The 23469-nt window shown below is 26.3% G+C and overlaps 2 protein-coding genes across 9 annotated transcripts in view; one reads left to right on the top strand and one right to left on the bottom strand.

Moving 5' to 3' along the window:
- Positions 1 to 1348: 1348 nt before the first annotated feature.
- Positions 1349 to 8086, top strand: LOC123260575 (Y-box factor homolog). Of its 4 annotated transcripts, none has more exons than XM_044721745.1 (8): positions 1349 to 1524; positions 2703 to 2766; positions 4190 to 4223; positions 4307 to 4562; positions 5523 to 5851; positions 5998 to 6175; positions 6744 to 6827; positions 7117 to 8086. In XM_044721745.1, exons 1-7 carry the CDS (start codon positions 1464 to 1466, stop codon positions 6776 to 6778), a joined length of 957 nt encoding a protein of 318 aa, XP_044577680.1. In that variant the 5' UTR covers positions 1349 to 1463; the 3' UTR covers positions 6779 to 6827; positions 7117 to 8086. The 4 variants fall into 4 exon arrangements, with proteins under 4 accessions (XP_044577680.1, XP_044577679.1, XP_044577681.1 ...); XM_044721744.1 differs by having other exon boundaries at positions 5998 to 6192; XM_044721746.1 differs by lacking the exon at positions 5998 to 6175 and having other exon boundaries at positions 1350 to 1524.
- The window catches only part of LOC123260572 (SET and MYND domain-containing protein 4-like), an 87736-nt gene continuing 68037 nt past the window's right edge, over positions 3771 to 23469 (bottom strand). For 4 of the 5 annotated variants that reach the window (XM_044721735.1, XM_044721736.1, XM_044721734.1 and 1 more), the window contains 6 exons: positions 17638 to 17845; positions 14777 to 14898; positions 14321 to 14716; positions 12668 to 12869; positions 11918 to 12133; positions 10334 to 10749 (listed from right to left, as the gene is read on the bottom strand). In XM_044721735.1, the coding sequence (XP_044577670.1) occupies positions 10431 to 10749; positions 11918 to 12133; positions 12668 to 12869; positions 14321 to 14716; positions 14777 to 14898; positions 17638 to 17845 (1463 nt within the window). In that variant the 3' untranslated portion in view covers positions 10334 to 10430. Of the gene's footprint in view, positions 3794 to 10333; positions 10750 to 11917; positions 12134 to 12667; positions 12870 to 14320; positions 14717 to 14776; positions 14899 to 17637; positions 17846 to 23469 lie in introns of those variants that run through there. The other variant, XM_044721738.1, reaches the window with a different exon arrangement.

Here is a 23469-nt window from a genome sequence, read left to right as displayed (position 1 = left end):
ATTTTTTTATAATTTTATAGTAATAAATTAATTTTAATTAATTTAGCAGATATTTAATAATTTTATGACATTAAATTTAGCTGTCACTTCACAATTTTTTAAACATTCTTTAATAAATAAATTATAACAAAAAAATTTATTAAAAAAATGGACTTGTAGAAATTTTAATAAATTAAAAATGCAATTTTTTAAAAATAATTTTTTAGAACAAATTTTTTTGTTAAAAAAAATTAAAAAATTGTGAAGTGACAGCTAAATTTAATATCATAATAATTTTTTTGACAAATAAATTATGTCAAAAAGAATAAAAAAAAAATATTGACATGCAGAAATTAAAAAAGAATTATATTAATAAAGTTAGCCGACATTTTTAATTTTTTGATTTTTTTTTAATAATTAAATTAGAACAAAAAAATATTTTAAAAAAATTGCACGTGTAGTTTTTAAAATTTTTTCCAAATGAATTTTTTTTTTAATTTCTTTGTAATTATTTTTTGAATAAAAAAAAATTCTAAAAATTTTTGAATATCAGTTAACTTAATTTTCATAAAAAATTATATGAAAATTAAATTAGCCGACATTTAAAAATTTTTATAATTTATTTTGTTGAAAAATGATTTTTAAAAAATTAACATAAAAATTTTCACATGTAGAAAATTTTTAAAATTATACGTGGAATTTAAAAAAATAGTTTTTTAATTCTAATTTTTAAATAATAAAAAAATAAAAAATTTTCAAGTGTCGGCTAACTTAATTTTCATAAAAATTCTAAATACAATTTTTTAAAAATCATTTTTCAGAAAAAAATTTGTTTAAATATAAAATTATAAACTTATCAAGTGATTGCTAACTTTAATGTCATATAAAATTATTATGAAAAAGATTTAATGAATAAATTGCACTTGTAAAAATAAAAAAAAATAATTAGTGAAAATTTTTATTGTAATTGATTTGTTATAAAAAAAACTGACAGCTGTTAGCTAACTTCAGAATGATAACTAAAATAAAATTTAAAATTACCGCGAAAGGACGATCACAGCGCTGTCATTTCCCGCCCGGTAGCTTGTAGCACCAGTCACACAAAAAATCACACACACACTCACAAACAAAACAGCACTAGCTTGGAGTATTGTGCAACAATATAAAATTTCGTACGTGAACTGGATTACCACCAACACAATAGCAATTGTTTGTAAGTATTCGCAAGCGACTTGCATCACTGAAAATATGGTATGAAAGTGGCGCTGTGATTGGCGGAAAAATGTCGGCGCCGGATTAATCGGCCAATCAGAGAGCTCGTCTTAGAGGGGATATGTGTGCTGTCGGTCACTAAGCGTCGCAGCCATGTTGGGAAAATTATAAGCAGAAGGGAACCATCAGTACAACTAGAAGGAAGCAGGACGGGAACATCTAGGTTCGGTAGCGGCGTGTATAACACCACCTTAACATCTAACATCACCACCATGGCTGACCCGGAAAAACAGCCCGAACAACCCAAGGCTAATCTACAGAAAATGGTCATCGGTATGTTTTTAATATTATTTTTAATAATTATCATTTCCTCCCGAGTAACGCTCCGTTTTCTCGACACTTTTTATACACTATTTATATGTGCGTCTTGGCTTGGCTAATTATCGGGCATTTTTTGCCATCCATTAAACGTAATGGCGGTTGTACCACGACCATGTGGCCGGCGTGATTAAAATTCGCCAGCTAGCTTTTAAAAATTATTTTTTTAAATAAAATTTATTAATTTTTATTTATTTTACCACCGAAGTTATCAAAGCGCCATTTATTTTATCAAACTCACCATTTTCGGAGCATTTATTGATGACTCAATTAGAGTCTTTGTTGTTTCTCAAGTTAACGCAATTATTTTTTATATTTATTTTTTAATTAATTACTCCGGTCTAATAAAATAATTTTATTAATCTAAATCAATTCTAAATGCTAGATGATTTTTTTTTGGAGCCGTAAAGCGACATGAGACATAAGAAGGACCGCCGTAGAGACTTAGGCTTGAAACCGGAAGATGCTAGGCGTACTTGGAAAGTAAAATGCCGGCTATTCTCTATTTTATTCGGCGCTCGATCATCTATAATTATTATTATTATTTTTTTTAATTATTTCTTCTTTTTTTTTTAACTTGAAATTTAAAAAGTTACTCCATTTAAAATAATACTAAAGTTAGCCGACGATTTTAATTTTTTTTAATAGTGAAATTGGAATAAAAAAATATTTTTTAAAAATTGCACTTACAGCTTTTAAAATTTTTTACAAGTGAAATTAAAAAAAAAATTTTTTTTTAATCATTTTTTCAATAAAAAAAAAATTATAAAAATTTTTAAACGTCGGTTAACTTAATTTTCATCCAATTAAATTAAATATCTAAAAAAAAATTAAATTATCAATTTTTTTTATTTCTTAAAAAAACATAATTATTTATCCAATGCTTTTTTTGTTTAATCAGCATTCGTTTGTTTAAATAAATGATAACAATGTTCGGTGGTTACTTGTTTATTTAAATCACGTGTTAGTTTTTTTGGCGTATTTATTTTGTCCACCGCAGACAAATCAATATTTATTTATTTAAATTAAATATTTTAATCATAAATAATTCTCAAGCTTGTTATTATAAGTATAAGTATATTTATTTATGGAATTTAGCGAGTAAATAAGTTAATAAATATTTTTTTTTTCAGCTACTAAAGTGACCGGGACTGTAAAGTGGTTCAACGTAAAGAGTGGTTACGGGTTTATCAACAGGTTCGTGCTAATTTTTTTTTCTCAGTCTATTGTTTCAAAAGTTTTATTTTATTCATTTGTCGTCAATTATCACTTGGAGCACTCAGATTAAATTATTAGTCACGTATCAGACACTAATATTTATTACCGTTAGAAAAAGTCTCAATAATTGATCAATTTTTTTCTTTTAACTACTTAAACATTTTTTTTAACCTACTTTTGATAAAAAAAAAAAAATATTTTTCACAATTCTTTTTAAGATAAATTATTTTAATTAGGTACGAAACCTTTAAAGTTCAGTTAACTGAAGCCATTATATTTCTATTTTAAGTTTAAATATTTTTTTTTATCAATATTGACTTCAATAAGCTTATTTAAATAAATAATTAGTAGTAATTGATAATTTAAAATAAAAATAAAAAAATTAAATAATATTATTTAATTAAATTATATGACGTTAAAGTTAGCAGTCTTGACCGTTTTTTAAATTTATTTAAAAAAACAAATTTGTTTTAAAAAATTATATTTAAAAAATATAATAATAAAGTTAGCCGAAATTTTTGATTTTTTTATTTTGCTTAATTTATTAAATTATAACTAAAAAATATTTTTTAAAAATTGCACTTGTAGTTTTTAACAAATGAAAAAAATTTTTTTTTCATTTTTTTGTAATAATTCTATAATAAAAAAAAAAAAATCATAAAAATTTTTAGATTTTGGTTAACTTTATTTCCATTTAAAAAATTGCATTTTTAATTTTTAATGTCAATTTTTTTTTTCTAATTTTTTACACTAATTTATTTATTTAAAAATTATTAAATATTTTCTAAATTAATTTTTATATAAATAATTAGTCAGTGATTGTTAAAAATTAAAAATAAAATGGTGGGAAGAATCAAGAGGATGCTAACAAGGGATGACAAATGGGGGAGGAAGTGTGTAAGGGATTGAGGGTGAATGTACGTCGGCGCAAATTTATCCCAAACGGCTGATATATATCTATATATATTTTGTACCGAGGACGAACTCAAGTTCAATGATCTTCCGACTGTGTGCTTTGCTCTGCAGTTTCATCCTACCTAATATATAAACCATTCTACAACTATATATCTTAATGTATTATCTATTTCTATGGATTTGCTAGCTTCATTTAACGAGTGCTCTATCGATAAAAATGTACTATTTATTTTTATGAAATAATTATTTTTTTCTTAAAAAAATTTTAAGATTTAAAGGATAGAATTTTTTTTTTTAATCTAAAAATATTATTTTACTTGCATTTATTTTGATAAGTAGTTTATCTATAAAGTTATCTTAATTTTAAAGTTTAAAAATATTTTTAAGATACTAATAAGTAGCACAAATTGATGATAAATAATTATTTGTAAATTTATTTACTATTAATAGATTTTGTAATAATAAATAATTTTTTTTTGTGTTATAGAAATGACAGCAAAGAAGACGTATTTGTTCATCAAGTGAGTAATAAATAAATAAAATATTTTTATAAAAAAAAAAAATGAATTTATATTTAATGTTTGTTTATAAATTTATTTTTCAGTCGGCTATTGTGAAGAACAATCCAAAAAAAGCCGTACGAAGTGTTGGGGACGGAGAAGTTGTCGAATTTGACGTAGTGATCGGTGAGAAAGGTCATGAAGCTGCAAATGTAACAGGACCTGAGGGTGAACCAGTAAAAGGTTCGCCTTACGCCGCCGACAAACGTCGTGGTTACCGTACGTGGTACAACAGACCCCGTGGGGGTGGCTCAAGACCTCAACGCCGACCAAGAGAAGGCCAGGAGGGTTACGAGTCAGGTAAATTCACTCAATCACTTTCCCGCTGAATTGATTTTAATTAATTCTCTGAACTCCAAAAAATTTTTATAGTTAAAAATGAAAACAATCTATATTTTTAAGAGAATAAGAGAAATTTTAATTGAAAAAAGCTGCATTCGAAAATGCTCTATTTCTAGATACATAATTAAGAAATGACCTTGTATCTTGAGAGCTATTGACATTTTTAAAGATATAAGCTCATCCCGATGTTAGACTCATCGAGACCTTTCATTTCAGTACCCACATCAATTTTTCATATATTTATATATATTATATATATGTTTATATGAAAAATATATCAAAAATGCATGTGGGTACTCAAATGAAAGGTATCAATGAGTATAATGTCAGGGTGAGCTTATATCTTTAAAAATGTTATTTGTTGACAAGATACAGTGTCATTTCTTCATTATTGACATTTTTAAAGATATAAGCTCATCCCGATGTTACACTCATCAAGACCTTTCATTTGAGTACCCACATGACATTTTTTATATATTTTTCATATATACATATATATAATATATATAAACTATATGAAAAATTGATGTGGGTACTCAAATAAAAGGTCTCGATGAGTGTAACATCGGAATGAGCTTATATTTTTAAAAATGTCAATAGTTTACGAGATACAAGGTCATTTCTTGATTATTGACATTTTCTAAGATATGAACTCATTTCGATGTTACACTCATCAAGACCTTTTATTTGAGTACCCACATGCATTTTTGATATATTTATATATATTTTATATATTATATATACGTATATATGAAAAATATATCAAAAATGCATGTGGGTACTCAAATGAAAGCTCTTAATGAATATAACATCAAGATGAGCTTATATCTTTAAAAAGGTCAATATTTAAGAAAGTACAGTGCAATTTAACAAAAATAATTGTTTATTAAAGCAAAATTTTATTTAATTGTTTCATAGGAGACGGTAAACAAGTAGAGGACAACAACATCGGCGATGGTAATCAGAGACGTTACAGACCTCGTCGTAACTATGACAATTACTACCGCGGTGGTCGCCGATCAGGCCCACCAAACCAGCAGCACGGTGAAAACGGCGGCGAAGGAGGCGGCGCAGCTCGCTACGACAAAGGCGAGCAAGGCGGCGAGGGCGGAAACGAAGGAGGTGGCCCACCTCGCAGCAGCGGACGTGGACGTGGATCCGCACCACGTCGGTTCTACCGCCGCAACTTCCGCGGAGGTAGAGGCGGCGGTGGCCCACCAAGACGGCCAAGAAGCCAAGACAATCAAGTAAGTTAAATTTTTATTAATTTACATCTATGGCTTTCACTCTATTGCATCGCTTCACTGTAACTTTATTTTCTTTTATCACAAGTAGACTTAACTGCAAAAAAAAAAATCTTTTTCAATAAATTAAATAAAACACTATACAACAGGTGAGTGGACAAGATAATGATTTCGGTAGAAATTCAAATAGATCTTTGCATCCACACTTTAGACGACGTATTACACGTAATTCACGTTACGGCAATCCTAAATTTGCAAATAAAGAAAATATCCAACCATTTTTTGATCCTATTTCCTCTTCACACTCCAAGATTCTTCCTGAAGCCGGTGATAATGCTGTTAAGGTTTTTTAATTCAATTTTTTAATACAAATTTTTTTTTTTTTTTTTTTTTAATAAAATTACTAAATATTTAATACAAAGATTTTATATAAATTATTAAATATTTAATTTTCATGAAATTACTAAATATTTAATTTTTAAATAATTACTAAATATTTAATTTTTAATAAAATTACTAAATATTTAATACAAAGATTTTATATAAATTATTAAATATTTAATTTTTTAAAAATTTCTCAATATTTAATACAAAAATTTTTGATAATTTATCAAATATTTAATTTTTATAACATTACTAAATATTTAATACAAAAATTTTTGATAAATTATTAAATATTTAATTTTTAAAAAATTATTAAATATTTAATCCAAAAATTTCTTTAAAAAATTACAAAGTAATTATCCACACAACAGAAATTTTATTTAAAGCGATTAATAATAATAATAATAATAATAATAATAATAATAATAATAATAATAAATAAATTAGCAAACGTAACGAGTGTAATACTTAGCTATGCACGTTCTTTTTTCTTTCTTGACGAAATCTATAGGAGCCGAAATCTCAGGTTTCAATGAAGCTGCATGAACAGGATGTATGTAAAAAACAAGATACACCCGATGTTACTTCTTCGCAGGTAATTCTTCATTTTCATCTTCCTCGTAAATCCTCCCGCATTAAAAATAACTACTCTTACCACAATCTCTATAAAATAATAATAACAATAATTAATTAGTAGTAAACATTTAAAAAACCTTGCTTGCTTTTTTTTATAATTCATCTCTTCCTTGCATTTCGCACTCTAAAAAATAAAAAATAATTTTATTTCCAGTGAAACGTTATTTAAATAACAAGCTACGTTTTTAAAAATTAAATTAGCTTTTTACTCCTCTGTTTACTAAAACATAATAAACTTATTGTTCCAGGACAGCCAGGCTGTGCAAAACACCACCACCGAGAGCAACGCTTAATTAATATCTGAAAAAAAAAGAATAATAATAAATAAAAAATAATTAAAGCGCTACCACCATTCAACACTCCTATTATGTAACACCACAATCCCATAAAACACACAGATGAATCTGAACAGCAGCGGTAATTAATGTCACCAACTACTCAACAAGTACATCAATCAATATTCAATTCAACAACAACAACCACAACAACAACAACAACAACAACAACAACAACAACATCAACAACAACATATTTAAAAATATATAACAATTAATTAAAAATATCAAGACAAAAATTTATTTAACACTTCCCACAAGTTAAGAAAAAAAAAAAAATCTTCATCGTGAATCACTAAAATATTACATCAAGATTTAATTACATAAAAGTACACGCTGATTTTATTATTATTTTTTTTTTGCTAAGCGGGAACTGTCGGAAAAATTGTAATTGCGCTTAATTTAATATTTAATAAGTATTGAAATTCCAATGCTTGGTTTAAGTGTACTAAATATTTTTGCTAGCGTTGCGTTCAATTATTTGCATTTTTTTTTTTATTTTTCGTACTACGAGTACAAATTTTGAATGAAGATTATATTATATTGATTATAATTAATTGGTATTTCTGAATTGAAAAATTGTTTATTTTTTCTCAGTAAAAAGTTTTTTTTTTGCTATTATAATCATTGACATTTAAAGTGATACACGATTCTGATGAAGAATAATAAATATTTGTTTAAATTTGTAATGACAAATCATTGTAATTTACTTATTCTTTAATTGACTAAAATTTATAAATAAGTAATTGAGTTACTGATAAGTATTTCGTAGAAATACCGAGTTAAATAATAACATCTAAAAATTATACAGCTTTGCATGAACATCTTTAAATAGGTTGTAGTATTATCACAAAATAAATATCAATTTTTCTTTTTACATTTATATTATTTGTCTTTATTCATTTTTTTCAGCCTCTAAATAATTTTATCTGAGAAAAATAATTATGTTTTTTGTATGGTGGAAGTTGATAAATTATTATTATTATTATTGTAATAATTACAATTATAAATTATAATTATAATTGGAAATCTCATTACGCATAATATAATTGTATCCTTGTAATTTTTTTTAAATTCGACATTATTTAATTAAGATCAAATATTAATTAACAACTCAATGCATGATATCTAGATGCATTTACTAAGAGCTAAGTTAAAACCCGCGGTTATGTTACTCAATTGTCAAATTAATGATGATAATAATTATTATTATTGTAATAATTATTGGAATTTTGAAGGATTTTTATGAAGTTAAGTACGTTTAAAATAACGTAAGAGAACAATTGATTATTCAGTTAACCGGACCGCGTGGTTAAAATGCACCGTAGAAAAAAATTCAATGGAAAATATTAATAAAAGCAAAAATATAATAATGTTTATTCGAAAAATAATCGTGTTAAATAAAGCAGAGATTATTGAATAATTTTTAAAATAATACCGACTGCTAATTAAAAGTACAATGCATGTGTTGACTGAAATAGACGATTAATGATTAACTAATTGATTATTGATAAAAAAAAAAGGTAATTAGTTACAAATGGGGTCTTTTTTTTTTTTGAAAAACTAATAAAAAAAAATGATTATCACAATTTTAACAAATTTTAGAAATTTTCAAAAAAATTTAGAAATTTTTTAAAAAATTGTGATATTCAATTTTTTTTTTAAATCGTTTTTTTTCAAAAATACATCAAAAAAAGATAAAATGGAAATTTTATCAAAAATATGGAAGCAAAAATTTTTTTTTAAATTTAGAAATTTTTAAAAAATTTCTAAATTTTTTTGGAAATTTGTAAAATTTGTTAAGATTGTGATATTCAATTTTTTTTTATGTACTTTAAAAAAAAAAAAAAAAAATATAAAAAACATCAAAAAAAGATAAAATAAAAATTTTATCCAAAAAAATAAGAACCAAAATTTTTTCCAACTTTTGAAGGCAAAAAAGCTATCAAAATATTAATTTTTTAATAAGTTGAAAATAGAATTAAAAAAAATTAATTTTTCGCCTAGATATGGTCAAAAATAGGTTTGATCCCATTTGTAAATAATTACTAAAAAAAAAACACGATCATTAAAAAAAAATGAATTAAAAAAATAAGTGAGCCATAATAGCCCGATCAGACTCGCGGGACTCCCAGCGGCTCTGTAACATTTTTTAAGATAAATAATTAACGATTTAAAACACCAGTAAGTCGATGCCCAAGGTGTGATGTTTGCAATTGAAAAATAATTACGAGAAGAAACGAGAGTTTTTTTATTTGCATTTGTAAAAAATAAGCACGTCGCTTTGCTGTGCGTTATTTCTCTCGTTTCTTCTCTTGTCATTTAAAACACTCATTGATTAATTGAACATCTTTTTTTTATGAAGTAATGAGTGTTGGAAAAATTGTAATTTGTATGTTTGTAGAATAATTGAAACTGACGGAATTACGGACAGGTGAAAAATAATTTTTTTTTGTAATTAATTGTAAAATTAAATATAAAAATTGCCATGTTTTAGAAGATCGACGGGCTGGTGATGTTTGCCGGGCTATAACTATTGACGCTTTTGTGGTTTTTGTATTAATATAACATAACTCGATATATAATTATAAAATTATAGAACCACTCTACTACTCGATATCTCAGTTAAGTGTTTATAAAATAGATATAGTCGGCTGATACGTCGACTGCTCAGTAAATTTTGTACCGATATTTGAGCTCTTTAATAATATTTCATATGGAATATAATTTTTTCACGAAACATGTGCATTATAAAAAATAAATACCACAAAAAAATTGTAAAAATTTCGTTTCATTATTTAATGTTCCTTTTAGTGCTTATTTTATTTTATTTTATTTTTTGCTGCTGCTCATATTAGTTCATAAAAAATTTATTGCCGCTGGCTTGTATTGTTTGACTGTATGCTATTTATTTACTGGAGATCAAATTTATCAAATATTTTTTTTTTTTTCATTCATTAAAAAATAAATAAAAGTAATAATGATGATAAATAAAAAGCGCTTCCGTTACAACACAGAGTATTATATTTACTTTGAACTCGTGTTTCACATTCATTTTTTTTTGGTATATTGAAAAATAATTGGTAAATTTATATAAATTCATTATTTTGTTCTGATAAAATTATCAAAAAAAATGATAAAAATTTTTTAGTGAAGTTTTTTAAAAATTATTAAATATAAATGCATAGTAATGTTATTAGACTGTAAATATTATTAATAAACACAATCTAGGTAAATGTCGGTCTCCATCTATTGCCGGAATCAGCCATACAAGCGGCTAACGCGATTTCAGCTAAATGAGTCTCACGATGGGGCGGTGAAGCTATTCTATGAAATTTATCAAGTGCTTTTGTGATTTTCTCTATTGCTTCATCGGGATTTTCTTGTTCCATACTTGCTAGTCCTTGACTGTAATTCTCTTCACAATAGCTTAAGCTTATTATACTGCTTTCGAGATTTATCTTTTTTTTACAAGACGTACACTTTACTAAATTACTCGAGTGAATTCCTTGGAGCAGTAATCCCTTACAGTTTTCTGTTGTACACCTTTAAATAAAATTATTATTGTTATTATTATTATTACTAGCAACCTTGCAGTCACTATGTGACTTCCGAGACTTGTGAACTATAAATAAATAAAATTTTGCTTTATAAAATAATGATTTTTGTTAAATTGCACTGTACTTTCTCAAATATTGACATTTTTAAAGATGTAAGCTCATCTTGATGTTACACTCATCAAGAGCTTTCATTTGAGTACCCACATGCATTTTCATATATTTTTCATATATACATATATATAATATATATAAAAATATATGAAAAATTGATGTGGGTACTCAAATGAAAGGTCTCGATGAGTGTAACATCGAGATGAGTTTATATCTTTAAAAAGGTCAATAATGAAGAAATGACATTGTATCTTGTCAACTTATAACATTTTTAAAGATATAAGCTCACCCTGACATTACACTCATCGAGACCTTTCATTTGAGTACCCACATGCATTTTTGATATATTTTTCATATATACATATATTAATATATATAAAATATATAAATATATGAAAAATTGATGTGGGTACTCAAATGAAAGGTCTCGATGAATGTAACATCGGGATGACCTTATATCTTTAAAAATGTCAATAGTTTATAAGATACAAGGTCATTTCTTAATTATTGATATTTTTTAAGATATAAACTCATTTCGATGTTATACTCATCGAAACCTTTCATTTAAGTACCCACATGGCATTTTTTATATATTTTATATATATGGTATTTGTGAAATATATAAATATATAAAATATATGAAAAATTGATGTGGGTACTCAAATTAAAGGTCTCAATGAGTGTAACATCAGGATGAGCTTATATTTTTAAAAATGTCAATATTTCTCAAGATAAAAGGTAATTTTTTAATTATGTATCTAGAGATAGAGCATTTTCTAATGCTGCCTAAATACTTATCATTGTAAATTGATCATCGGTGAGAATGATAAGAAACTTTGAAAAGGCACAAATTCAAATCAAGACTTAATAATAATAACCAAAAATTTTCTTAAATTATCATTGTTATTCCTCTTCATTACAAAATTTAATTAATCAAAGCTTATATAAATCAAAGTCTATTATAGCGGTTACTTGTTAATAACCCTGGTGTTCAACCATGCTTAATAAATACCTAGTTGTTTGTAAACACAAATTAGATTTACCTAATTTTAGGAGAACAATTAATCAATTCCTCGAACGTGGGCCAATCTTGCTTACAAGGATCACAAGTACACTTAAACCAGTACCGTCCTTCGAGGTTTCTTTGGCGTTCCTTAAAGTTTCTCTTTGTGAATATTGGGCCGTAATTTTCAGCGATAACTTGCCCCTTTGTCAAAGGTCGCGTCGCTTTTATAACTATATCACGACCGCTGAAATATCTGCAATACAAAAGGTAGAACAATAAATTAAATTAACTGTCAGAGCATGAAAATTAATTTTGTTTAATTAGTCTGACATTTGTTTGACATCATTCGTATTCAATTTATAACAGCTTTTCAACCCGAATATTTTAAATAATTGTTTTATGTTACAAAGAATATTTATTTTATTTTTCGAAGTTTTTTTCTTCATTTTTTACTTCACAAGCTCAATAATTAATTATTCGTTGTAAAAAAAATAATTATTTGTATTATAACAATACTAATATTGTCTTATAAACATAAAAATAAAAAACTAAAAAATTGTTTTCACCCGAAAGAATTTTACAGCAGGTAATTATTTACAAATATTTTTTTTTAAAAACAAATTTTGTTCCGTCATAAAAATAATTAAATAATTCACAACAAAGGAGCGACAAGACAAAAAATCACCAAGAACGCAAACAAATGCAGCTATTTAAAGAGCGAGTCATCATGAGAAAACAGAGAGTGTAGTAGTTACTAATTAGCAGACATTAAATTAAAAACAGTTACCTAGTTACGGCTGGATAACAATCGTGATTGAAACGAGCAACTCCTGGATAAATTGCAACCCCAAGATAAACTGTTTTGCTCCCACGAAATCGATGCTCGTTACTAACACGTGTTTCGAAAATTTCGTGGGCATTGAATTGCAATAATTGGAGGTTTCGTAACAATAACGCCGCAACAGCTACTTCATTTCCAGTCGGTGAATCTGTTACCAATAACAATGATAGAAATTATAACAAAAACATTCAATATAATAATTACATTCATTCGATAAACAAACGAGCAAAAAGTCCCGTGGAAAAAATATGTATGAAAAGTTGTAAGCAAATGTATAAAAAATTTATATGAATTTTTTCTAAAAACGTGTATGAAAAATTCTCTATTTTTTATTTATTTAACAATTTTTACTCTAAAGCCAAAGCTCCCTAAGGGCCTTTGTTTCATTTATGAAAAAAATATAAATTAGCCGATTAGATCTAACCAATTTTTAAAAAATTTTAAAATTTTTTTCATATACACAGAAAAAAAATTTTATTTGAATAAAGAGAAAAATTTAGAACCAAAAAAATAATTTAGTACAATTGCATTGTCTTGAATGAGAAAAAAATTTTTAAATTGAGTTAAATTTTTTCAAACTAAGAAAAATTTCTTAGTTTAAAAATTTTTTTACTCAAATCAAGAAGATCATGTTGTTCAAAATTATTTATTTAAAGTTAATTTTTTTTTCTTTGTATGAATGGATCCAACATATTAAAATTTTTCATATACTTTTTTGGGGAAAATTAATTTAAATTAGATATGTTTTCATATCTGGCATTTTAATAGAGATTTTTGAAATTGTCACACAGAAAAAAAATTTACTTGAAGTAAATATTTTTAAAGAGTTTCTTCTTCTTGATTTGAGTAGAAAATTTCTTAAGAAATTTTTCTTGGTTTAAGTAAATTCTACTTAATTTACAAATTTTTCGTCTTGATTTAAAACAATGAAACTCTTGAAAATTATTTTTTTGGTTCAAAAATTTTTCTCTTGATTAAAGTTAATTTTTTTTTCAGTGCAAGGTTGTGAAGAGTTAATACAATAACGATTTTTATTACTATTCCAATATTAATTAGCAAATTAATTAACTTCATTTCAGATAATCTTCTATTTCTACGAAAAAACAATCAGTTCCAAATTTATTATCTCTTTAAAAAACCATTTAATGTCTAATGGAGGTATAATGTTTTGGTTTAGATCATTAAAATAATTTATAATTGGACTATTACTACATCAAAATGTTAAAAAATCATCCTTTAAAAAATAAGGAGTTAAACCAATTGCTAATTAGACCGTCGATATGTACACAGTAAAAAATTTTTCGTCATTGTATAAAGTGTAAAAATGTTTGTGTAGAATTTAACAATTTAGTATGTTGATTCAGCACAATAGAGTGTTGATTTAACACAAATTGTGTAAAAAAAGTCATCAATACAAATTTTTGTGTTAAATTTGACGAAAAATTTTTTACTATGTAATTATGGAATGTATTTAATTATGATAGTCCTTAGAAAGCACTTTCTAATGATCAAAATTTAATAAATAAATAAAAAAAAAAATATTTTTTTAGTGTAAATATTAATTAAATGAGTAAACATACGGAGTAAAAAATAAAATACCTTGGGAAGTATTTTCTAAAAAGTCAACTCGCTGGAGACATTTGACGAGGAATATCGCCATTAGCGTGCGCTCGAAAAAGTCCAAGTTAGTCCGCTTTGAGTCCAAAGTCACCAAATCGTACGCTCGGTCGTCTACATTTTCCCTTTTATTGAACTCTTCTTCAGACTTGACCGAGAAATGGTCAGGAGAAGCTTGCTGAGAACTTTCTTTGAGCTTTTTTTTTCTCAGCCGGCGTTTCGATGATTTACTCAAGTTGCTCTGGCACTTTTCAGAGTTAACATTATTTACGGCGCTGTCTTTCTCACACACCCGCTGGAACAATTGCAGACATCCTTGCAGCCCCACTTGTGTAACCATTCTCAGTGTCAGCATACTCAGGATGCTCATTCCCGATCCTAGAAAATAGTTTTTTATTTTTTCGTTTTATGAAAGTATAAATTTAAATATAAATTTACCAATAAGCAGAACGAGAAGTTTACATTCGTATTTATGATAAGTTTGTAATGCTTCATCCCGGCACTTTTTTCCGCAAAAGGCCACACTGCTGCACACCGAACATCCCAATGGAGCTCTCAACCTTTATTTAAATGAAAAAAAAAAGTTAGTAATGGAAAAATGTCAGAAGTTTAAAATTTTAAATACATGACGCCTTAAATTAATTCTGTCTAATATAAAAAATTAAAACTTTTAAAGTTTCTTTAGCTGAACTCGACATTAAATTACTCAGTTATCAAGTAGTTTAAAACTTTGGAATTATATACCCTGTTTGATGCCCTGTACTATACTTTGAATTATTATTTCACTTAAACGTGTAAACGGTTTAACATTCAGAAATTATTTAAAGAATTTAATTTTCTCAGAAGATTTGCTTATTAAGAAAATTTATGATAAAAAATTGAAATAATAGAATTATTTTTTTAATTAAAATAAAAGACTAAGTTTTATAAAAATATAAAAATTATTGACATTTTTTGTAATTAATATTATTAATAAATTAATAAAAGTATATTTTTTTTTTTTAAAAAAAAAAAATTCATTTATTTAATTACCGAAATTAAATTTGATTTTAAGTTAATTGACTGTAAGCATGATACCATTACCGTAATTATCTACCAATTTTATCTATAAAGTTCTCTCCCGATGGTCGTACTGAGATATCAGGAGTGTAATTAATTAACCAAGTAGTTTTTGACTAAACTAATAAGTAACTGATAAAAAAAAAAGTTAATAATAAATACTAGAAACTTTGCAGTCACTATGTGACTGCCGTGACTTGTGAACTATAAAAAATTAAAATTTTGTTTTATTTAATAATGATTTTTGTTAAATTGCACTGTACTTTCTTAAATATTGACGTTTTTAAATATATAAGCTCATCCCGATGTTACACTTATAAAGAGCTTTCATTTGAGTACCCACATGCATTTTCATATATTTTTCATATATACATATATATGATATATATAAATATATGAAAAATTGATGTGGGTACTCAAATGAAAGGTCTTGATTAGTGTAACATCGGGATGAGCTTATATCTTTAAAAATATCAATAGTTCACAAGATACAAGGTCATTTCTTAATTATTGACATTTTTTAAAATATAAACTCATTTCGATGTTACATTCATCGAGACCTTTTATTCAAGTACCCACATGCATTTTCATATATTTTTCATATATACATATATATGATATATATAAATATATGCAAAAATGATGTGGGTACTCAAATGAAAGGTCTTGATTAGTATAACATCGGGATGAGCTTATATCTTTAAAAATATCAATAGTTCACAAGATACAAGGTCATTTCTTAATTATTGACATTTTTTAAAATATAAACTCATTTCGATGTTACATTCATCGAGACCTTTTATTTAAGTACCCACATGGCGTTTTTTATATATTTCATATATATGGTATTTGTGAAATATATAAATATATAAAATATATGAAAAATTGATGTGGGTACTCAAATAAAAGGTCTCGATGAGTGTAACATCGGGATGAGCTTATATCTTTAAAAATGTCAATAGTTCAAAAGATACAGGGTCATTTCTTAACTATGTATCTAAAGATAGAGCATTTTCGAATGCAGCCTAAATACTTATCATAATAAATTTACAAGATAAAAATATTGCAATAGAAAAATTACTTACAACTAAATAAGATATAAAAATTATTCCCGCTGTACGATTTATGTTTAAAAATTGAATTTATATAAATGTAAGAAAACTTATAAGTTTGCATAAAATTGATTAATGCTATTACAATATTATGATGTATGTCTTAGTGATGCACTTCTAGTAAATCATGTTCTGGTAATACTCTGAGGTAGAATATATTCATAACAGCTTAGTTATAAGTGATGAGCCTTGCAAGTATTACACATGCATATGCAAGACAAAATCACTTGTATATCAAAATAATATTCATCTCTCCGCAGATTTTGTATCAAAAATTTGGTTCTATTATTAAAATTAATCTATTTTTAATTAGATATTCAATATTCTCATTGGAGTAATTATGACTTTTGAACATCGGTAAACCAGGGCATTACAGGAATAGAATCAATAGATAACTAATTAACGTGGTTTGTAATCCAACGAACTGTGGCCATTATCGAAAACTTTACCAAGTAAATATTGTACTTTAATTCAAGTGTTATTAGCTGTCGATTAATAAAAATACTGAGAAAAAAATTATTTTAACCTCTCGAGGAAGATCTGTCGAGTAATTTGATGATAATTATAATAATTAATACTTGAAACAGATTTTTAAAAACATTTAAAAAGAATACATTTTTTTTTACATTGAGCTCATAAGTCGCTTTCGAAAGTAAGCTTATGGACTAAAAAGCTTTAAATCGGAAGCGAATATTTGGACTACAATAAATTCAACGAAAATAAGATATATTGAAGCTCTACTTAAAAGCTTACGTATGTTAAAAGGTATTATCATTTTTCTCTCGTTCAGCAGATGAGACCATTTATTCGTGAATATTTTTGACTTTTAATATTTTCAGCGACTCAATGGCTGATTCAAACTCTAGTTCGCGGTAAAAAGGATGAAAAGTTCTTAGATTGTAATAAAATTTACAGAACTTGATGTTGGAGAGTAAGTAATCCTTGAGGACACCGGGTCTCTTTGTTGGGATGGAAAATAACTGAAGTTGAAATGTTAAATGTTAAACGTAAAATGTGAATAATGCTCTCAGAAGATAAGTAACTTTAGATGGGTGAATGTGTGACAAAAATAACTGAAAGTGAGGGGCTGAAGTTGTGATGAATAAAAACAGAAAACAGGATACTTGCCTTACAAAACAATGATGACAATGTGTACCGTAATACTCGGGTAAGAGACACGATGCCAGAGGCGCTTCGTGCGCTATTACATCTCCAATTTTAACATCATCAGCAGCTACTGCATGCTTACCAGCTTCTATTGTCTCCTGGATTTCAACGAGATTCGAAATACCAGGTAACGATCGATGTAAGCCCCCAGTCAGCTCCGGGAAAACCGCTGTCAAAAAGTATCAACAAATTATTATTATTTTTATTATTGTTATCTCTCTATGTTATTTATAATTTAATGTTTTGGATTTTCATTAAAAGTTTGTTCGTTGATTAAAAAAATAAAACTATTTCAATCATAGCTACGTATTTGTTATCTTTTATTATTATTATTATATGTTATTTATTTATTTTTTAATTAAAAACTAGCAATCTTGAAGTCTCTATGATTTATAAATATATAAAATTTTGCTTTATAGAATAATGACTTTTGTTAAATTGCACTGTACTTTTTTAACAATTGATGTTTTTAAAGATATAAGCTCATCCCAATGTTACACTCATAAAGAGCTTTCATTTGAGTACCCACATGCATTTTTGATATATATATATATATATATATATATATTAGAGTGGTCCAAAAAAAACATTTTTATTTTTTTTTTCAAGTGCTGCTGTTTCAAAAACTTCTCTAAGGTATAAAAAAAATTCTCTCCAAAGCGCAGCTTGATATCTCAATTGTTCATGAAGCTCAATGAATTTTTATTTTCCCATTTAAATAACACATCAAAAAATTTTATTTACGTTTTCATCCGGTAAAACTACGAAAAAATTTTTTTTTTGTATTTTTCGTCAATTATTCTTGTAGGAAATTTAATTCTCTATAAAAAAGTACTAAGGTAGTTTTTTCGTAATCCTAACAAGTAAAAAGTTATTAAGCTTTAAATATTCGCAATAAAAGAAAATTTAATCAGATATGATTTTAGAATCCATGTTGTATCACATTTTCTGTTTTAAAGTATTTGATTAAGTCATTTATATTTTTTTCTTAAAAACATAGTATACAGTCTGATATCGGTCATTCAGTCTGGACCAGTGATAACAAATGACAATTCAATATATCGGTTTGTTTATTTGAACCACATGTTAAATGCACTGAAGGAGATTACCAGACTTTGTAAATACTCTAACCACTGCTTAAAAAAATTAAACTAGATAATTTACTTTTAGCACTCTCTTGCGGCCTACATGAAGATATATAGTAAATTAAATTTTTTGTTGACAATTAGTTTTTTACTTCAACCTAGCTGCATTTTAATAATTATGTCTTATAAGTCATATAAACTAAAATAAGAAATAACCAAAAAATTAAATCAGTCTCAAAGATTATATTGGTTGTATGTTTATTAGCAATTTTTTTATAGTCAAGCTTATTTACTTAAATATGTGATGACTCCTGAGATAAGGCAGTTTTCCGCACTAACTCTACTTGTTTATTTATCATTTTTTTTTTCAATGATTAAATTTAAAAATAAAAGAATCAATTCACGAAGGACTTCTATTTACGTACTCCTGCAAAGTTTCGTGATTTTTCATTCGGTCAAAAAGCGTCCCAGCATCATGTTCAAAATTTAAATATTCACCTGTTCTACCTGTCCTACATCTTCTTAAATAAAAAAATTAAATTCGGTATACATCCGGAAGTACTAGCTTGCTCTTGATTCAGATTCCGTAATGAAATTCAAGTTCAATTTTAATAAATCACTGCTCATAGGAAAAAATATCCAAATTGTAATGAGAGAAATTATTCATCATTCACAGTTAATACTTCACCAAAAGACATGTATTAATTATATTAGAAACAGTCTAGTTTGATAAATTTTGAAATAAATACATGCAGTTACCGAAAAGTTTTCGAAAAGTTGCTTTGAAACTATCTTCGTTCAAATTTTTTTTGTGCAAGTATTTAAAGCTCAATAACTTTTACTCGTTAAGATTACGAAGAAACTACCTCAGTACTTTTTGTAGAGAATTAAATTTCCTACAAGAATAATTGACGAAAAATACAAAAAATTTTTTCGTATTATTGCTGGATAAAAACGTAAATAAAATTTTTACGTGTTATTTAAATGGGAAAATAAAAATTCATTGAGCTTCATGAAGAATTGAGATATCAAGCTGCGCTTTGAAGGGAATTTTTATACCTTAGAGAAGCTTTTAAGATGATAGGCAAAAACTTTTTGGACCACTCTAATATATATATATATATATATATATATATATATATATATATACTATATATATATATATATATATAAATATATTAAAAATTGATGTGGGTACTCAAATGAAAGGTCTTGATGAGTGTAACGTCGGGATGAGCTTATATCTTTAAAAATGTCGATAGTTCACAAGATATTTGTGAAAATGCCCTGTACTATCTTAACTATTGACGTTTTTAAAAATATAAGCTCATCCCAAAGTTACACTCATCAAGAGCTTTCATTTAAGTACCCACATGAATTTTTGATATATTTTTCATATATACATATATATAATATATATAATATATATAAATATATGAAAAATTGATGCGGGTACTCAAATGAAAGCTCTTGATGAGTGTAACATCGGGATGAGCTTATATCTTTAAAAGTGTCAATAGTTCACAAGATACAAGGTCATTTCTCAATTAACAAGATAATAATCATGTATAATATTAAACAAAATTTATAATTTAACAATAAAAAATATTCTATGCAACTAATTTTTTTTATTTTCTATTGAAATACATGATTTTTCACAGAAACTTTTCAATAAAAATTCCTATCTTCAATTTCTCTGCATGATTACAAAAGAAAATTTTATTTTTATATTTTTCTTGTCATTCATTGGAAGGAAGTATTTCTACAAAGCCTTCGACATCTATAACGCAATAAAGTAATGTATATATTTTACTATTCAAATTTTCTAGACTATATATCCAGCATACATAAGAGTTTTCATAGAATAGAACGTGAGTTGGAAAATTATCTGAATTCAGTACAAACCTACTATCATTTTTAAATTCATCATTTATCCAATTAATGGCCATTGAACCGGGTATTTGTAAATTTAATTAATAATTCATTGAAGTTTATTAAAATTGATGGATTACATTTAATTTTTCGAAGCATTAAAATTATCTAAATAAATGGTAAATTTAAACTCTGGATGAAATGTCATGTAAAATAGTATTTTTTAAAATTACATGTATTATACATGACATAATATGATTGATAATGATAATAAATGCCATACATCAGGTAATTTTTCATTTTCGTTCTCACTCAGTGATTTTCCGCCGCAAAGAAAGCAGATTATTCTTTATCACAATGACACTTGATCTAACATTCAAATTACATGGCGAGATTACATTAGATCTTTGAGTGCAAAGTAAAAAAAATAATTTATTCAAGCACTATTATCTTAAATTCACCTTCTCTCTAAAACTGTAGAGTATTACCCTAATTAACGTCTTAGAAAAATTCGCAATAGATTATTTTTTTTTTAATTTATTTCTGATTCTTTTCAGTATTTATTTTTTCAAAAGAAACAATAGAGCTTACAAGTACACCACGCGAACTAAATAATGGATCTTTGAAGATTCTGATCCCTATAAAGCTGGCCACTTTTAAACGGAACGTTAAGTACCGGAGTGAAATATTTAAGCTATTGAAAGGGAAAAATCTTAGAAAAGTTTATTCATTTTTTTTTATTCCGAGCGTTTCAATCTCGAACCTATTAATTAAGACTGTAAATTAATTTTAGTAGTAATGCGCAATGATAAAATACATTTCTACAACTAATGTGTTATCTTATTCAAGTACTTTATAATCTTTATTAATGTCGCCTGAAGTTAGGTTGAAGAATTCACATAGCATTGTATAAGTTGTTTCAAACTTTGTATGCGTGTCTTATTTAGAGATCTTATTATCAGTTTTAATTTATGGCTGTAGAATTATTATTATATAAATAAATAAATTTTGAATCTGGTAGTGTAGGTAGTAGAAGACTTTAAATGTAATCAGAAGATCCAGGTTCGAATCCTGGCTTAGTACATTTCTTCTTTATATTTAAAAAAAATTTTTTTAAAATGATTTTAGCTTCCAAAAATTCAATAAAATTAATTAATTAATAATTTTAAATCTGAGTAAAGTCATAAAAAAGTTAAAATTTTTTAAGATCAATTGAAAAATTTTTAAACTACACAGAAAAAAAAATTAACTTGAATCAGAAGAAAATTTTTTGAATCAAGTGAAGTTTATTTAAACCAAAAACAAATTTCTTATTTTAAAAATTTTTATACTCAAATTAAGAAGGTATTGTTCTTCAAAATTATTTACTTTGTTCAAGTAAACTTTTTTTCTGCGCAAGAAATTTTTAAGTAAATTTAATTACGAATTTTTGCTTTTAATTCAAGACCAGAAAACTTTTTAAAATTATTTTCCTGGTTCAAATTAATTTTTTTTTCAGTGTAGCTGTCAAAACAAAGAACAAAATTTCAACCTGTCAGTTAAATTTCTTCCACCACAAAATTTCCAGCTTCTCTTATTATTTCCGTACGTCAATCTCGATAATTAACACCCATCAAAATAATAACCAAGCTATCAAAATACCGAATCATTCACCCATTAGTTAGATCAAACACAAAATTAACATCTCGATGGATTATTTTGCTTGCACAGTCTGAATATTAATGCCGTCTGTGATCAAATAAGCTCGAGAATATTTCAATTGCTCATGCAAACATGTTTATGAGCATTACTATCAGTGTAATTAAATTAACTGCTCATCAAATAAACTTTTAGCAACCGCAACTAAACAAACTTTCGCTGCCCTCTTATTTTGTGTACTTTTGTATCAAATTACGGCAACTTGCGCCGCAGTTACTTGCTTTCCGCGGTATCTATTATCAAATGCATTTCCATTGTGATGGAGTTGTTAAATGATAGCAAGCTATGTATTACATATTATACAGGGTGTCCCAAAAGTCACGGACGCCATTGTAGCATCTGATGAAAAAAATAATTCTGAGACGAAAATCCTTAGCCATTTTTCAATTAACCGTATAGATAATTAATTATTAATTAAAAATAACGTCTCTTTATTTGTTAGAGAGAGAGAGCGTCAGTGTCCAGTAAAGTATGTGCCAAACAAAGACACAACTAACTGTATGACTAACTAGTTTCTATAGCTAATGTAGTCACACATATTTACTTACACATTCACACGTGCAAGCGTCTTCGTTGGAACGCACTTGACTTGACACTAGTGCTCTCTCTCTAACGCATAGAAGGACGTTATTTTAATTAATAATTAATTATCTATGCGTCTGATTAAGAAATGACTAAGGACTTTTCGTCTCAGAATTATTTTGTTTATCAGATGCTACAATGGCGTCCGTTACTTCTGGGACACTCTGTATATTATATAATGTACCGAATTCAACGGTATGTAATTTATATCTATCATGATGAACGTAAATAACTCTTTGTTCGAATTTATACTGTTCTGGCATTTGCTTTACAAAAAATCGATCTCCCCTTCTTTGTATTGTCTCTACGTGATAAGAATCGATTACAGCTCTATTTACTGAGTATAAACATTTCTTTTTACATCTTATTCTCCTCTAGACACTTTTAAACAGGGAGATAATAATGAATCTACAAAGTTTCTCATTTGTTTCAGATAATATAAATAATTCAAATGAAACTTTGGAATGAATTTATGTACAAGTTAGTCCATTTTGTAATCAAATTTTTTTTGTATCGCACTTGTCAAGACATTAACTTGAATTTTGAAGAAAACTTT

Source organism: Cotesia glomerata, linkage group LG3 (assembly GCF_020080835.1).
Source record: "Cotesia glomerata isolate CgM1 linkage group LG3, MPM_Cglom_v2.3, whole genome shotgun sequence".
Classification (NCBI taxonomy): Eukaryota; Metazoa; Arthropoda; class Insecta; order Hymenoptera; family Braconidae; genus Cotesia; species Cotesia glomerata.
The sequence above is the reverse complement of the archived record's forward strand: the minus strand, read 5'-3'. Positions and strand labels throughout refer to the sequence as shown.

Excerpts from the sequence above, each read along its gene's own strand:
- LOC123260575 (XM_044721744.1), top strand. The coding sequence starts at position 1,464 with ATGGCTGACCCGGAAAAACAGCCCGAACAACCCAAGGCTAATCTACAG. Across the intron at positions 2,767-4,189 it reads GGTTACGGGTTTATCAACAG|AAATGACAGCAAAGAAGACG; the intron begins GTTCGTGCTAAT and ends TTTGTGTTATAG. Across the intron at positions 6,193-6,743 it reads CCGGTGATAATGCTGTTAAG|GAGCCGAAATCTCAGGTTTC; the intron begins GTTTTTTAATTC and ends CGAAATCTATAG.